The 17,284-nt window shown below is 41.5% G+C and overlaps 1 protein-coding gene across 3 annotated transcripts in view; it reads left to right on the forward strand.

Annotated features, from left to right (window-relative positions):
* Positions 1-16,593, forward strand: part of dyrk1aa (dual-specificity tyrosine-(Y)-phosphorylation regulated kinase 1A, a) — a 51,685-nt gene extending 35,092 nt beyond the window's left edge. For 2 of the 3 annotated variants that reach the window (XM_036524434.1, XM_036524432.1), the window contains 10 exons: positions 7,848-8,044; positions 8,717-8,836; positions 10,952-11,140; positions 11,574-11,721; positions 12,114-12,400; positions 12,717-12,863; positions 13,350-13,490; positions 13,681-13,984; positions 14,110-14,234; positions 14,656-16,593. In XM_036524434.1, the coding sequence (XP_036380327.1) occupies positions 7,925-8,044; positions 8,717-8,836; positions 10,952-11,140; positions 11,574-11,721; positions 12,114-12,400; positions 12,717-12,863; positions 13,350-13,490; positions 13,681-13,984; positions 14,110-14,234; positions 14,656-15,270 (2,196 nt within the window). In that variant the 5' untranslated portion in view covers positions 7,848-7,924 and the 3' untranslated portion in view covers positions 15,271-16,593. The remainder of the gene's footprint in view (positions 1-7,847; positions 8,045-8,716; positions 8,837-10,951; positions 11,141-11,573; positions 11,722-12,113; positions 12,401-12,716; positions 12,864-13,349; positions 13,491-13,680; positions 13,985-14,109; positions 14,235-14,655) is intronic. The other variant, XM_036524433.1, reaches the window with a different exon arrangement.
* Positions 16,594-17,284: the final 691 nt, after the last annotated feature.

Here is a 17,284-nt window from a genome sequence, read left to right on the forward strand (position 1 = left end):
GTGATGTACCTTCCTGGATACTTTTATAAAATATGTGTGCAGTTCTTAAATTAAATGTTGCCAGAACTGTGTGAGCACAGCATTTGACATGTTCTTTTCTGCCTTCTGATCTGTCATTCATTGCAGATTCCTGTTCATTCGTGTATACAAACAGTATTATCAGTACCAGTCAGGTTCAGGTTTTGAATTCTTTCTAAATTTCTCATTTGTGTTCAGTCCATATTTTGCCTCATGTAGTTTGTTTTTAAATCACTGTGTACAAAAAGTATAACATTGAGAAAGCAGGAAAATGTTCAGATTTTTATCTTGTAAACCAGTGTATAATTCAAGGCAAAAAGGCTCCTGAACTATAAATGTAGCAAAATATAGGTCATTCTTTTCCATTGCTGCAGTAGTATTTTTTCTTCCTCTTAGGTCAGATGTGTGAGTTCTGTTCCTAGACCAACTAAATTGAGGTTCTGAACTGTTACACTAATTTGCTTCCAGAGACTAAAGTGTTAAACCCAGCTTGGAAATGTGACAAAGTGCAATTTCATTTCTTGTTTATTACTTGTTTTCCTATTGGACAATACATCGCAGCTCTGCCCTGGCAACAAAAGTAGGTTATTTGCATACTGCCTTCTGATTGGCTTGTGCGTTGACAGACTCACCCAATCACATAGTATCTTCCTGGTGGTAGGCTATGCTAATTAGGTGCTGTTGCTGGGGTTCAGAAGGGTGGTTATTCTGTGTGATTCTGCTGCATTGTGTTGCCTGGTGAGAGACGTTGATAAATGAGTACTTAATGATCTGCAGAATTCCCACTCACTGCAGACAGACTGAGATTTCAAAATAGAACTGAGAAGCTTCGATTGCTGAGCTAAAGGCTTGCTTTTACTGTTCATTTGAACCGGCCAAGAAAAGTGCTTAATGAAACCTGGATTTCAGTGATTTCTTCCAAAAGGTAATTTTAAAGTGTGTGTTTTTTTTAAACTAATAGCAGCCCTCTTTCCTCAAATCCCCTCCAATAAAATGCAGTTAGGGATGAATCATATAATTAGCAAGTGAATTAAACCTTATACCCTTCCTGAATCAGGCTCTCTTTTTGTGGGTGTTAATCACTTTTTATTGATGTACTAACTTTTTTGAAAGTTTTTTTTTTGTTCCCCAAACATCCAAAGATTACCATCTATCTGTAATGTTAATAAAACTGTTAATAATCCCTAAAAACACAAAGTTGACTCCCCTTTAAAATCAAGTTTACATTAAGCAGCTGTGTTTTTTATGCAACCACATGTATATCATATAAACCATATATATGATTAAAATAACTGTCAAGTCAAAATCAGCAAATCATAGTCTTTTGGAGGAGAATGAATTTTTAATACCAAAGTTATGGTAAAGGACCATGAGATTAAAATATACCATGTGTAAAAACTGGCTTTAATGAGAACAGAAATATCCTTCTTGGTTGATAAAGATGCTTTAAAGAGTAGTTTGAATTTTTTTTTTCTTTTTGAGGTGTGCTTTTCAAACTGATACTACAGATTGTTGGAATGGAAGGCATACAAAAGTATACATTTATATTTAAAATATATTTTGACTTATTTTGTCTTTGTAATATTTATTCCTAATAGTGTAGGACTGTTTTACTGCAAGACATTTTGTTTCTTTTTCTAATACTTAATTTTCTACATTGTTATTCATTCATAAATTAGCGTGTTAATTGAAGGGTCTGCTGAATTATGAAAAAGTGATTTGTGGTCAGGTTTTCAAAGGGAGAGGAATTATTCCTTTTTCTTTTTCCTTTTTTAATAAACAATAATTCAGGCGCATTTGAAATCCATGAACACTTGAACAGCAGTCAAAGCTTCATTCAAACATGCGGGTTCAGAAAACCAAATCCAGTCCAGTATGACTGAACCTGAAAGTCCCGGATCTGGGGCAACCCTAATGTTCATATCAAAACAAGTTTGATACTGTTTGTTAGAGTATAGCAGTGTGTCCAAGGCTTGCCTTTTGGATGTGGTATTTTTTTATTTATGAAAGGAAAATGGAAACCATGTAATATTTTGATGAATGATCTGATAGAATTTTGATCTAAGCAGCAATCATTTTACAGTGCCTGTGCACGTATTGATATTTACCAGCAGTTGTCATTTTATAACACACAGTGTCACAGTTTGTTTCAACTTTAAATATTTTATTGCCATGGACAGTCTGTAACCCATTGTAAAAAAAATAAACCTATGAATATATATCTGAAAAAAAAACTTGTGTGAAATGACTAACCCTGACTGTAACTTTTAACAGGATATTTATGAGATGGGATAGGCAAAGCAAATCTAAACTGACTTTAATGAATACTCTGCTACAGCACAAAATGACTGTATTTTGCAGGCTTTTATGTGAAATTTTTGAATTTCAGTTACTCATGAAAGGTACGTAGTAGAAATTCAACAACATAGCACAAAGTTTATGCAATCCTTTTACCATGTTTTAAATTTAAATTGTGAAGGAAAAGTTGGTACAATCAAACTTAGCTGTCCAAAAGCTGAGGTAGAACATTTTCACTCAAGAAGTCTGCACATGTATTTCATGCCCTCTGTAAGCCTGAAAGTTGTCACATGGATCAAGAGCAATCTTTTAAATCAGTATAGATTTACCATACCACGTTGTGTACTTCAATTTTACATTACGCTTCATGACCCTCTGATGGACGTTTTTACGCTGAATGCCATTCATGTTGCTGCTATTTCTGGATTTGCTCTTTTTTAATCTTCTTTTGGTATAAAGGGTGGTAAATGTTAAATGACTACTTAAATTCACAGAAATTTTGCTTAGGTGTAAGGGCAGTCTCAGTATGAAAGTTGGTCCAATATGGCCGTGCATGTGACTCCCTGTCAAACTTTGGTAGTCCCCGATTTTCCACCAGAGGAAAGTGGAAAGTTGAATCTGTTCAAACGATGAATATCGTTTAAAAGGATCACATCACTAGACTGTTTGTGTTGAGTTTCAAATAAACCTACGCTTATACAACATACAACCTGTTTTTTAAACTTTTTGTGTAATTTAAATGAAGACATTTAAATAATTACATTTATCTCATATCTCAATGAAAAAACAGGCCAACTCCTTTAATAGGGGGATCTGTGCAGGGGATCTGCTCATGTGATATGAAGACAGTGCCGGATGTTTTTGGAGACATCTGTCCTGAGCAACAAGGGTGTTCAGTAAGGCAGGGCAGTTTGTCAAAGTTGTCGAAAGCCAAAGATTGTGGATGCTCTTCTGTTCCTGAGCAAAAATAGCAATGTATAAGCTTGCCTTTGAAGTTGATGTTGGACAATTTTAACCTTTTTTTTTTTTTTTTTTATGACTCACTTTCACTGTGAGATTTCCACATGAACATAGAGCAAGCCTCCAATTGATTTATGTTAATATTGGACTCCAGTTTTTTTTTTTTTTTTAGGGAGATCATTTCATTTTTTTCCCCTATACATTTAAATGCTTACCAAAAATTTACTAAGTAGAGTTGGACAGTTGTGCTTGTGGGTACCACTTTGGCTTGTCATATGAATAGTCTACACAAATACCTGGTCCATCATGTGGATGGATTAAATTATCTTGTCAGTCTGAAATTTTGGTCAACAGGTGAAAATGGCTGCAAATGCTGTGTGTGTGCTGTTGGTGCTGTGGTATGTTTTTTTCAGTTGTTGAGTCTAATCTGAAGGCTTCTCTCTGAAGTCTATTGTGCATCATGTGGCTGTAAACATGTTGGTTCATATTGCTGTAGTGCAGTGGAAGAACTCTTTCAGTCTGTGTGGTTAGTTAGTATGAAGCCAGGGAGACCCCCAGTTGTCAGCGCATGTGAAAGAATTACAACTCTGGAATAATTTTTGAATGCTTGCAGAAAAAAAAGAGTGTGTAGTTTGTTTCCAGACTTCACAGGCCAGTTTATGTTGTGCTTAACTGTGGCTTCTAAAGTTCTAAAGTTCTACTCATAGTAGTTGGCTGTTTTGTTTTCAGCTTTAATGTATTTATTGAAAGCTACAACCATTGACAGATGGACAATGTTATAGTTAAAAAAAACACAAAAGATAATTTAAGAAGGGATGGAAATGTACACATTCACGTTGACAATGTAAGAATAAAGTAGGAATAAATTTCATGGTTTATTCATTTTGTATAAAACTTATATTTCAATTTGGCTGAAAGAATGCTGGGTACTACCAGCCCATTGAATGAATGGATTTTATGCTTTAAGGGTGCATCTCATACAGTAACTGAAAACCCTGAACTGTCACATAAAATGATCAAGGTAAAAGCTCATGCACACAGTCTTGGTAGTTGTCTTCATGAAAGCTTGGATTGTGGATGCCATGTTTTGAACTATACAACTTTTGAAGGTTCATTTATCACACTGTTTCAACCGTATCTCACAGCTCTGTTTCACGGCTTCATGTGTTAAGGGAACGTGCGTCAGGAACTTGGAGCTGAGTATCTTGCAAAAATACATTACCACTAACTCAGATTCTGTGGTATGCCCTCTTTGATATGTTATCTTGTTAGCCAGAAATGCATCTGTATAAATCTGTGGGGGTTTTAAAATATTTAACCACTGTGTACATGTATCTTGTTGAACATACTAATATGAACCACAACTTTTCATAATATGTAACTACATGCCACCTCTACCCCGTTCAGATATTTCAAACATAAACATAAGCGTCTATATAATTGTGTAAATTTTTGCAGTGTAGTCATGCAGTGCTTATTTACCTAAACTGTAACTGCACAGGCATATTTCCTATTTAAGAGAAAATGTGACCATTTAATCTGCTTTTAAATTTTGATTAGACATTTTTCTGTCTTCCATTCAGAATATATTTTGTTAATGCTCAGTACTTAAAGTTGCATGACTCCAGCTATGGTCTTACTGAACAGTAATCGTGCAGGCAGGGATTAGAATTTTTAATCTGGAGCGATGCTTTAAAGATGACGTTTTGGGGATTTTGGAGAAAGGTGATGTCCGAATGCTGCGCGTGAAAGCCGCGGCAGCCTGGCCCTCTCTTCAGGAGGCTCTGTGCGCCCGCTGTAGTCGGAGCCGCTTTGGGGATGAACTCTGTGCAGTGACGCAGCAGTTTCCCGGCCCTCTGTGCTGGGAGGCAGAGTGAGGCGGGGGGCGGGGTCAGGCCTGTGTCTGGCTCCGCAGCGCTCAATGCCTAGGCAGCTGAGTCACAAGCTGATCCAGACAGCCAACATCCACAGGCAGCCACTGTGCGCCGCCTTCGCTCTAACTTGAAGGGGGTGGGGGGGACTCCAAAGCAAACACCTGTATTCAAAAGATTTGTTCATTTGACTTTTTTTTCCCCCCACATTCAGTTATTAGCATGAATTCCCCAGTGTCATGTGGTACAACAAACACTGGTCTGTGTGCCCTTCGTTTTTCCTTCCCAAGTAGGTGAAGGTGGTGTTCTCAAATCAAGTGTCGCTTCTTATAATACGAATCTGTCAGGAGTCAGCACACTACGTGAATGTATCCTGCCATCTATTTTAAAGCCCATAACAAATGTAACCAAAAGTAATCTTGTGACATGAGCGTGACTGTGATGTGTGTTGTGTCCCTTGGGCCCCTCTACTTTGGGCTGCAATTTGAGATGAGGTTATGGGCTCGGACGCCTCGTGCTGTTGGCCACATGAGATCGTGACATCACCAGGTGTAGCTATTTGTGATCTGATGTCATCCCACATGACAGCTGCCAAATGTCAGAGCAGTAGCTTTTTGCTTGTAGTACAGGACACAGATCATAGTTCTCTTGATCACAGCTCCATTAATGCTGTGAACAAATCATTGGCCAGGTTGTTTAATTTTATGTTCTTCCATATAGGTTGTTGGAAAAAGTTATGGACAGTTTGTATAGAAACTCTTCATAAACTCTTCATATCCCAATAAACCGATATTATACTGAATGTCACATGACTGGCCAGTGGCTGACTGGACAGACTGAACCTTTGTCCACTGGCACCTTAGCCTAGACAATATGGGCGGAGTGGATTAGTGACCAGCAACTGCGCATTAAGTAGAGATCCCGTAGTAGGACACACCTGTGTAGAGTGGTTTGAATTTAATATTGGGGTGGTGAAGGAAACTTGCTGCTACTTTGTGAGATTTGGCAGGGCTATCAGTTTTTGCTTTGTCACTGTGTTTTGTTCAATATCCTTGGTGTGTTTTTGCAATGCCAGGCAGCAGTTCATGTAGAAGTTTGCCGGCAGGGTCGCCTTTTTGACTGGTTTTGAGTGTGATTTTTTTTTTTTAGGGTTTTTTTCCCCCCAATAAATTCTTGTTTTAAGTTTTCATGTTGAAGCTGTTTGTGGCTTGTTGTCTATAAAAGTCTTGACCAAGAGCTGCTTGGTGTAAATATTGTAAATAGATTCACCTATTGCTTACAACTGCTTTGGGGGCACCCATCCTGTATACATTTGACTTGAAATTCAATAATGGCTAATACAAGCTTGTTTTAAAAGTGATTTTTAGTATGAATAAATTTCCTGCTAATGGCCTGTTTGTTTAGAGGCAGAGTGTATCCACTTGTCTGTATAAGTTCACTTTAGATAAGTTCACCTGTAGTATCAGAAAAGAAAGCTTGGCATTTTAGATGCGATCACTCACAAGATGATACTCTGAAAGTGTTTTCACAATTGAAATGTACTTTTTTTTACGCAGTTAGACACTGAAGTAAAAGTTTGAGACTGTGCACCTATGTGATACATTTACATTTACTTCTGCCTCTGTTCAAGTAATGTTGCTGCTACTACTTCATGGTTTTTCTAGTATTTTTCCAAATGAATTATTAAATTAAAATCTGTTGTTACCAAGACACATCCCCTGACCATTGGACAGGAATGTAGTTTGATCTGGTATTAGTGCAGGGTATATGCCATTTCTGTGGCTTTGTATCCACATCATTCCCTTCATCTTTTAATCATTGACTTGGATCAAGCCATGGATAAAAATGTGGTTTAAGTATATTTTTAGCAAAGTAACGAAGAGAACAATATGTGTATTGACTCGAGACGTGTTTTGAAATTGTGATCGCAATCAGGGCGCTCTTGCTAGTTTTTGGAGGCCAACACAAACAACCACACCATGCTTCTGAAAATATTAAGCCACTTGGCTTTGTGATATTGGGGTAGTTGAGGATATCCACTCTCCTGGTGTGTGTGATGGTTTATTAGCCTCAGTAAGAGTATGTGACAGAAGTGTGATGTTACACTGAGTGAAGCAAACCAAGTTGAAACCTGTTACACACGCTCCATCTGTCAGCTGTCCTTACATGTCTATGACTTCCCCTTTGTACTTTGTTAGGCACATTTTGCACTCAAGAAGTGACCCCATTACATAAAAACAGCCGCCGATATGTCCAGATATCAAAAATAAATAGGGTCTTACGGATAGTGGTAGAAGTGTTCCTTGAATGTAGTTCTGTGCCGTTTTACTGTAATGTCCCTCATGCCAAGACTTAATGCGATTTCAGTACCACCATGTCATTGGAAGTGGCATTTATTTGTCTTTATTACTGTCCGTGAGAATATTCATGATGTTAGTGGCAGTGCGGGTTAGTGATGTGAAGGAGCTGGGTGTTTGAGCCAAAATCTCAGGAATGACTCCCAAATGTGGCACGGCCATTGGATCATTGAATGGGGTGCTTGACGTGAATTTCTTCAGTAAATATGCACCTATACAGATGGATATGTAAATGTGAACTGTGTAGGTTGCTGTGGATGAGGGCATCTGTTAAGCACATAAATAATGCAGTAATGCGATGTGTACATGAAGATCTCACATGACGTCCCTATTTGTTTTGCAGGAGGAGAGACTTCAGCATGCAAACCTTCATCCGTCCGACTTGCACCCTCGTTTTCTTTCCATGCTGCTGGGCTTCAGATGGCTGCTCCGATGCCCCATTCGCACCAGCAGTACAGTGACCGTCACCAGCAGAGTACTGACCCGTCGGTCACTGTGCTGCCATACAGCGACCAGGCTCAGCAGCCCATTGCCAACCAGGTACAGGGCCCTGAGGCCACGTCACAGGCAGCAACAGCATCTGCACAGCACACTCGAATGTGCTCCTGTAGGAGTGGTTAAAATTGGGGTGGTGGATGGGGGTTGGTGGAGGGGGTGTGCGCGCCGAATTTAGCCACTCAGCCCCATGACCTTTTGACACTGGTTATTTCCCTCTTGTCATTCCTGGAAAGGGCACTTCTTAAAATGCATCTTGACACTCTTTGGGGATCGGTTGTACTTGCAGTGTGTGAATCACAGCATGCATGACTGTGGCCTTGCCGCAATGGTTTTCCACTTGATTCTATTGCAGTGGACAGTTGAAACCATTACGAAAATAATCTGTGATAGTTAAGCAAGCCCTTGACTTCAACGTGGAGAGCTTGTATCAGAAACCTCCAACTAGTAAGTTAGAGGATTCTGATACAAGACGAAGGCATGAATCTCTGTTTTGAATATTTCTGTAATGCTTTCTATAATGCTTATAATGCTATGATGTTTGTTTTTTTTTTAATCTGATTTGATTTGTTGAAATGGACAAGACGCTGAGCATACATTGTTTCCAGTTTCCATGTGAAATATAAATGTCAAAAACTGATATTTTCTGTAAGATGTATGAGGAGGTTGCTGTGTACTTCAAAAAGGATTAAATGTGAGACTCTCTGTCTGTTTAAGGTGACCCCTGATGTTGTCATGTTACAGAGGCGCATGCCCCAATGTTTTCGTGACCCAGCCTCGGCTCCCTTGAGGAAGCTCTCTATTGACCTGATCAAAACCTACAAACACATCAATGAGGTAAGACGCGCTTGCGCTCTGCTCCGACATGCAGCCTGTTGAGGACGTTCTCGTCTCGCACTCGGTGCCCGCACTCACAGCACAGTACATTCAAAGGCCGTCTGAAGGCGCGCTCAGCTTTTAGCTGTCTCGCTAACAAAGGAAAGGTGGCGCAGTATTTGCATAAACGAGTCATCAATAAAGTTCAGAACTTTCTTAGTCCAAATTTCGTGAAATCTCCAGTTATCGGGTAAACAAAATTTCGCTCACAGAACCCTTTTGTAGCCTCAAATGTTTTGAAAAGTTGTAAGAAAAACATACTATTTCTACCCGCTTCTAGGAAGAGCTTCTTTCTTCTAGAAAGAAAAATACCAAAATTCCTGAGGCTGGGGTCATTTCCTTTTTTTCCCACTGAAACTTAGGTTAAAGATGGCTTTGTAAACATTTTATTACATTTGTCATACTCACGAAACAGTACAAACATTTTGTAATAATAGTAAATGTTTTCAGAGTTTTTGCAAACTGCAAGTTTTCACAAAGTAGTAATCCATCTCTGTACAGCTAGAGTCTGTTATGTCCAATAGCATGTCAGAGCCAGGCCTGGATTCCTGGAATTTGTTGGACTTGGTTTTAGTTCTGGTGACATTACCTCTGGACTACATTATTTTTTTTCCCTTTATAAATCTAAAACTATAATGGACGTTTGGACCTATGACATGATGGATGAGACTTGGTGCTTAAAGAAACAGTCAGCACTGTCTTTTGTCTCCTGGTTTTTGTCTCATTTCCTTGCTGAACCACTTGCACACACAGCTGTTCAAGCCTGAGACAGGAGGGCAAACCAATCAGCTTGTGGTGTTTTTTCAAATAAACCAGTGAAGTCAAGCTATTCAGATAGGGAGCATTCCTTATACTGTAGTAGACACATTAGAAGGGCTGTATTTTTTCAGAGCATTCCTGATATGCCTCCATTTTTATTCCAATGCTGATCAGTCAGCCACAGCTTTTGAGGTTAACCACTTCGGTGACCATTTAGCTAGTCAATGCTAGCCCTACAATTAGCACAAATTTATTCATTTGCCATATCCCCTGATTTCACTTAAGCATAAAAGCATAAGCATGAAAGAGAGAGTGCAACATATTCAAGCTTCTGTTACTGTCTGCACAGAGAATATACGTGAACCTAACTGCCTTAGTTACCATGTCAGGAATGCATAGGTTTTGTTGAAGAGGTCATCTCACTGAGATCTATGATTGCACTCTTGGATGGCTGACCAAAGCCAATTCAGACCTTTATTACAAGTATATGAAGAGACACTTTTTATCAGTTTACTAGCTTGTTGGTAGCCTTGCTGAACCCCTAAATGGTCATGTCTTTTGGCATTTGTTGTGCATCAGTAAATTTGTTGAGGAAGGTTTTATGGGGGACATGGGGGGGACAAGCGTTTTCCCACAATGTTGTCTCGGAGTCAGGTGTTCAGTGCACTCTGTTTACCCAGGGCTTCTGAATGAATAACTTCTGTGTGAACGGAAACAAAGACAATGTTTCCTTTCAGTCTGATTAGTGTGAATTCCCATGCAGATAATTGTCCTAATTGGGGTCAGTAGATGAGTGCTATTTAGGAAGACCATTGTATTTATTTGGTTTTTACTTGGAGGACAGAAGTCATTTTGTGTGAAAAATCTGAAGCCGAGTTCTGCCAGGTGGAAATGATAACAGCGGAAACAAGATAAATTGGGAAACGTTGGAAGTTTGTCTGTGAATTAAAACTGGAAAACCTTATTAGACAGTAAGGAAAAGTGGTTCTGTGATTTGAGCAACAGCTGCAGATGTCCTGTAAAGATGAGGTGTGCTGCAGTGTTTAATACATGTTCAATAAATATTAGCGACCGCTTTAGTATGTCCCATTTTCTTACCTCAACCACCATGACGCTATTGCTCCCGTGTCTCCGTCTGTCTGCGAGAAGGATAACTGAACAAATTTGGAAGGGAAAACTGAACAAAAATTATGTGCTTATGGGACAGGAATATAGTGTTCAATTATAGAGCTGATTGGACATGCTAATGCTGGAAGAGGTTAACATCCTAGTTTTCAGTTATTTCTCTCCATTGAAACTTTACCTTTTGTTGTTTAGGTATACTATGCAAAAAAGAAACGACGACACCAACAGGGCCAAGGTGATGACTCTAGTCACAAGAAGGAGAGGAAGGTGTATAATGATGGCTATGATGACGACAACTATGACTACATCGTGAAGAATGGGGAGAAATGGATGGACCGCTATGAAATTGATTCTTTAATAGGCAAAGGGTCATTTGGACAGGTGAGACTGTCAATTTGTTTGTTTTTTTTTGTTGCATCATGTAATGTTTGAAAAACATGAATTACACACCAGAACATGCACCTAAGGGTATAAATACAGTGTAAGTTGAGTCATATTTGAGAGCTCCGTTCTGCAGGATTTCAGCTTTGATTAATGGAGAACAGAGCGGTTTCACTGATACTAATCGAGATGATTGCTTGTTTTCTTTGAGCTGGCTGACCGGATAGAATTGTAATAATTTGGGCATAATGGATTAATGAAGGTGGTACCAATAGGATTTGACGGATCTGCCAGGTCGTTCTAGCTAGTTTTCAGCTGTCAGACGTCAGGGTGAATGCAGAGCTCTTCAGATGCAGTAAGTAACGCAGCTATGCTTTCCTCTGTGCACGTGTTTATCATCCTCATTGTGATGTTTCTTTACTTCTTGCCGTAGGTTGTAAAAGCATACGACCGTGTTGAGCAGGAGTGGGTGGCAATTAAGATCATCAAGAACAAGAAGGCTTTTCTAAATCAAGCCCAGATTGAAGTGCGTCTCCTCGAGCTCATGAACAAACATGACACGGAGATGAAGTACTACATAGGTAATCACGAACCCTCTGCTGTCTTGCTCAGTGCCTCCTCTACATGGTCTCTGTAATGGCAAAACGGAAATTCATCTTATTTAAGCCTGTTTAAGTTTTGTTACCACATGCTCTCAAACTTTAAGTTCAAAACTTTCTTATAGTCTTTATTATAACCTTTATAATAGTGAGGCTCTGGGCATAATATGAGTCATTGTTCATTTCAAATAAAGAAAAGCATTAAACAACATGATACATTCTGGCATAAGAGATGATTGTGTTACTATATGCTGTGCATTAATGGAACACGCATATAGAGAAATTCTTTAAGTTTTCACCATTTTATCCTTGCCTATGCTGAAAAATGTCACTTACCCAAATGTCCCCTTTTATCTTCTTCCCCTTTGATACAGTTCACCTGAAGCGTCACTTCATGTTCCGGAACCACCTTTGCTTAGTGTTTGAAATGCTGTCGTACAACCTGTACGACCTGCTGCGGAACACGAATTTCCGCGGCGTCTCGCTGAACCTGACCCGCAAGTTCGCCCAGCAGATGTGCACGGCGCTGCTGTTCCTCGCCACGCCTGAACTCAGCATCATCCACTGTGACCTGAAGCCCGAGAACATCCTCTTGTGTAACCCCAAGAGAAGCGCCATCAAAATAGTGGACTTTGGGAGCTCCTGCCAACTGGGACAAAGGGTGCGTTCAGCACTTTTATTTTTGCCACTTTGTCTTTTTAAATCTGTAAAATGCCAGTGTCGTCACATGCTTGGACACCACTACGCCAGGCGGACCAAAGGATGAACCGGCATGTAGGAGACACCTATGCATGACGCACTAGGCTTATATTAATGAGGATCACTGAGATCGTGACATGGTTACAAGCTTTTTTCAGCCTGTGTTTGTATTTTACGTGGCATATTTAAGTTGTGTGTTTTTGTGTATGTGTATATACTTTGTAAATTGAGATAAATGTGTTTATTATATATTTACCTACTGGTGCTTCTTCTGTCAGATATACCAATACATCCAGAGTCGATTCTACCGCTCCCCTGAAGTCCTTTTGGGAATGCCTTATGACCTGGCCATTGACATGTGGTCCCTGGGCTGTATTCTGGTGGAGATGCACACTGGAGAGCCACTCTTCAGTGGAGCCAATGAGGTAATTTGGTTCAAAGCTGATATCAGTAATTGTGTGTTTATATGTAAGGTTCTACCCATGTGTTAAACATTTAATTTGACAATAGTGCTGCTTTGGCATGTGTGCATGTTAACTATGTTGTGGAATGGAATCATTTTAAACTGGAACAGTAGAGGGCGCTGTCGCTCAGGGAAGAGGAATCCTGCTGACCTGAATGACTGTAACTTTTTATTTTGTTCATTTTGAGCCTCATTTTAAGGTGTGCGTCTGTCTGTGTGGAGGTGTGTGTGCACGTGTGTTCTGTGTGTGTGTGTGTGTGTGTGTGTGTGTGTGTGTGTGTGTGCGCGTGTCTTCACAAGTGTGCATCTCTACATATTGTATTGAAACACTTTCTACTCTTGAAGCAGTTTACAGATACAGAGCGATTAATTAAACCACTGCTGAGTGGTTTAGTGCAAGGAGTTAAACAAAACAGTTTTTAACGTGTGCTGGTTCGATCTTTACCAGGTGGATCAAATGAACAAAATAGTTGAAGTGCTTGGTATCCCTCCCAATCACATCTTGGATCAGGCACCCAAAGCGAGGAAGTTCTTTGAGAAGATGTCTGACAGCACATGGGGTGTAAAGAAGACCAAAGATGGCAAAAGGGTATGTAGAGCCGAGCTCAGTGTTAATAAGTAGTTGATAGATGAGATACAGAACGTCCATTCTGTAGTTTGGAAATGGTTTACTTTTGTAATGATGTACACAGATAATGAGGTTCTAATGCACCAGTGTATGCACTCTGTGCTTGTTGATTGGGTGTTCAGTGGTTGTCCCTCTGCTCTCTTGCGGCCAGTATAAACCTCCTGGCTCCCGTAAGCTCCACAGCATCCTCGGGGTGGAAGCTGGAGGTCCCGGTGGGCGCCGAGCCGGGGAATCCGGTCACGCTGTAGCCGACTACTTGAAGTTCAAGGACCTCATCTTAAGAATGCTGGACTACGACCCCAAGAACCGCATTCAGCCCTACTACGCCCTGCAGCACAGCTTCTTCAAGAAGACTGCGGACGAGGGGACGAACACGAGCAGCAGCGTGTCCACGAGCCCGGCGCTCGAGCAGTCGCAGTCTTCAGGAACCACGTCCAGCACCTCCTCCAGTTCAGGTGTCGCCCGTCGGCCCTTTTTCTTCCTGTGCTTGTTTTTGGCGTGGCAGATGGCCCGGTTTGGATGTTTTTCCCTCGGTGTGAAATGCTAACTGCTCTGCGTGTCTGCCGTTTGCGCCCCCCAGGAGGTTCGTCCGGGACGAGCACCAGTGGCCGAGCGCGGTCTGACCCCACCCATCAGCACAGGCATAGCGGAGGACACTTCAGCGCAGCGGTGCAGGCCATGGACTGCGAAAACGTTTGTCCACAGGTGAGCGGCCCCTTTCAGCCACGCAGGGACCTCCTCGTTCGCAGATCCTCATAGTCCGGTTTGAGGCAGTGTCAGCACGACTTGTTGTTGCTGTTGCTGGTAATTTTGCTTAGCAGATCCCCTGTCCAGGATGGTCCCGCTCAGGTGTCTACCCAGAAGCCTTCTGGTAACAAATCAAGTTCTGTGACCATGGCTTCAAACAGCTGCCGCATGAAGGATATTTGGCATTAATAATGTGTCGTTCATTTTTTCCTTTCACTTTTTCTCTCTCTCTCTCTGACAAATGTTTCTATTTTTTATCCTGGTATTGAATAATAACTGGCACTTCAAAGCCTGTGAAGGAGTAATTGAGGTAAAGAGCTAAAGAGCTGTCTGAAAAAGATCCCTCTCTGATGTGTTATTTGTTGTCCCCGGACGGCAGGCGAGACAGCCGTACCCTCCGCCTGTGGGGTGGGCAGGCAGCGACGGGCCGCAGCAGGTGACTGTAGAGACCCACCCAGTCCAGGAGACCACCTTCCATGTGCCTCCCCAGCAGCCCAAGGCATTACATCCCCTCGCTAGCAGCAACAGCTCCCACCACCATCACCACCACCATCACCACCACGGACAGGGCCTGGCCACGCGCCCCCGCCCCCGGCTCTACAACTCCCCCACTAACAGCGCCTCCACGCAGGATTCCATGGAGGTGGTGCACAGCCATCTGTCCATGACCTCCCTGTCTTCCTCCGCGTCCTCTTCCTCCACATCTTCCTCCTCCACTGGGAACCAAGGCAACCAGGCCTATCAGAACCGCCCGGTCGCTGCCAATGCCTTGGACTTTGGCCAAAATGGCAGCATGAACATGGGATTGGGTGCCTTCTCGAATCCCCGCCAAGAGACTGGCATAGCAGGACATCCGACGTACCCTATCGCCACAAGCACGGGGCCTGGTCACTACATAACGGAGGGTCACCTGGGCATGAGACAAGGCATTGACCGGGAGGAGTCTCCCATGGCAGGAGTGTGTGTTCAGCAGAGTTCTGTGGCTAGTTCGTGACTAAACTGAGAATGGGTTTTTTTTTCTGTGTGTATTTTTTAAGGTGGTGTTTTTAAAAAAAAAAAAGTGCATAGAGATCAAAAGCTGCTTAAATCAGAAGGGAGATTATCACTGAACCGCTACCACAGTGCAGAGCCCAGATTTTATTTATCTCCTCCCCTCCCTCCCCTTCTCTTTTTTTTTAATTATTATTTGATTTTGATCATAGGCAAATTGGTAGAACTGCAGAATAGGCATAGCAAAAACTGTACGGGGCACACACATACGCCATTTCACTTGTTTAACTCTAGACATTTCATGACAATTGGTTCTATGTTATTGTCAGCTGTGAGCTTTTAAAGTGACAGACATTGTGGGTTAGAGAGAAATGTCCGAAATTGTGTTGCTGGTGGTCATTCGTAAAGAGAAGTTATTCCACCCATACAGTTTAATCTGTTAAATCCTAAGCACACATTAACGTTCCCCCTTCCCCCTTCCGAACAGGATCGTTTTCTGTTGAATTTCATCGTAACGCCTTTTTAAAGAGGAAAAAAAAAAAGTTGTTCTTTACGTTGTGCAATTCTGCAAAAGAGCTGCGTGCTCAGAACCTGTAGTGTGTGGCAAGGAAGAAGCACTTGCAGTGAGATTCCATCTGTTGTGGGTTTTGAGTGGCTCCGCGCGAGGGGCGCAGCGCGGCGGAGGCGGGGCGGCCTGCGCTCAGCGGGCGCGGCCCCTGGAGGCCCCGCAGGCCCCGCAGGCCCCGGAGGGCCCGCAGCCCGGGACCCAGGGCAGCTGGGACTCCGCCGGGCCGTGCCGAGGAGGTGCACTGAGGAGCAGCCACCAGGTCGGCTCTGGCCAAACCTAGGGATGTCGGGCAGTGGCAGTCTTTTGAGATAACCCTTTGGCCTTATGATTTTTGGACTCTGAATGGAAAAGAAGCTGGACATTCTCATTACAATGAAAAATAGCTTTCCTGTATTTTTGAACTCTAGACAGCCCTTAATTCTTAACAAAAAATAGAAAAAAAGTAGAAAAAAAGGTATTTGAGAATGGTAATTTAAGAGGCCTTTCTTTAACTAAAATTTATGACTTGGATGGCCCTATGATTGCAGGGTCTTGTAAGTTCACATGCGTGTCCTAAACATGACTTCCTAAAAATCCTGAAGGTCACAGAAGTAGTTTTGCGAGATGGATGGAATTAGCTACGACTGTGTCCCTTCCTGCTTTTTATCGCTTTTTCTTTTGCTTTTTTCTTCAGCATGTGGTTCCTCCAACAGAGCTTCTGCACAAATGTCTTCTGTTCATCTTGAAAATGAAAACATGCAGAATTTTATGTGACTGCTTTTTTTTGCCTCACAATTATGCTGTGAATTTTACAAGAATTTATTTTCCCTTTTGATAATTTATTGTACCAAAGCTGTTTTTTTATAGCACATAGATGTCTGTAACCAATAATGTAGCAGTTCTGCACTTTGACATAAGGTGTATCAAGACCTTTTTTAAATGTCAGTAAAAAATGGCTGTATCTATTGCTTTAGCAAAACTGGAACTGTTGTTGAAATCAGTACATTTACTGTTAGCTGTATCCTGGACAGAATTGGTTGAAATCATTTTTTTTTTCCAAAAAAAGAAAACACAAAAATCTCATTGGTAGAATTTATTTTTTGTTGTTAAGGACTCGAGGGACAGTAGATGCAGATACTGGTTGTTACTCTGCGGGTTCCGGAGTACCAGGAAATGGTGGCTGATGTTTCGAGGCAAGACCTTGTATTCATGAGTTTCGAGCAAGAGAAAGGTGTGAACAACAGTGCATTAAATCTTCAATTTGTGATCTCGGTTTTATCAGGCTATTTTAAAAACGTGCCTATTTAAACGGCTAATGCTGCCTTAAGTACTTATCGCAGTCAACATGGCAGTGGCTAAAATGGTACCCTCCTCTGAAATGAAGAAGCGACCTAAATCTAATGAAGGCACTGTACACAATTGAAATAGATGGACGTCGGGAGTTGTTAAACGTACTAAAATCAAATTGGTT

Source organism: Megalops cyprinoides, chromosome 3 (assembly GCF_013368585.1).
Source record: "Megalops cyprinoides isolate fMegCyp1 chromosome 3, fMegCyp1.pri, whole genome shotgun sequence".
NCBI lineage: Eukaryota > Metazoa > Chordata > Actinopteri > Elopiformes > Megalopidae > Megalops > Megalops cyprinoides.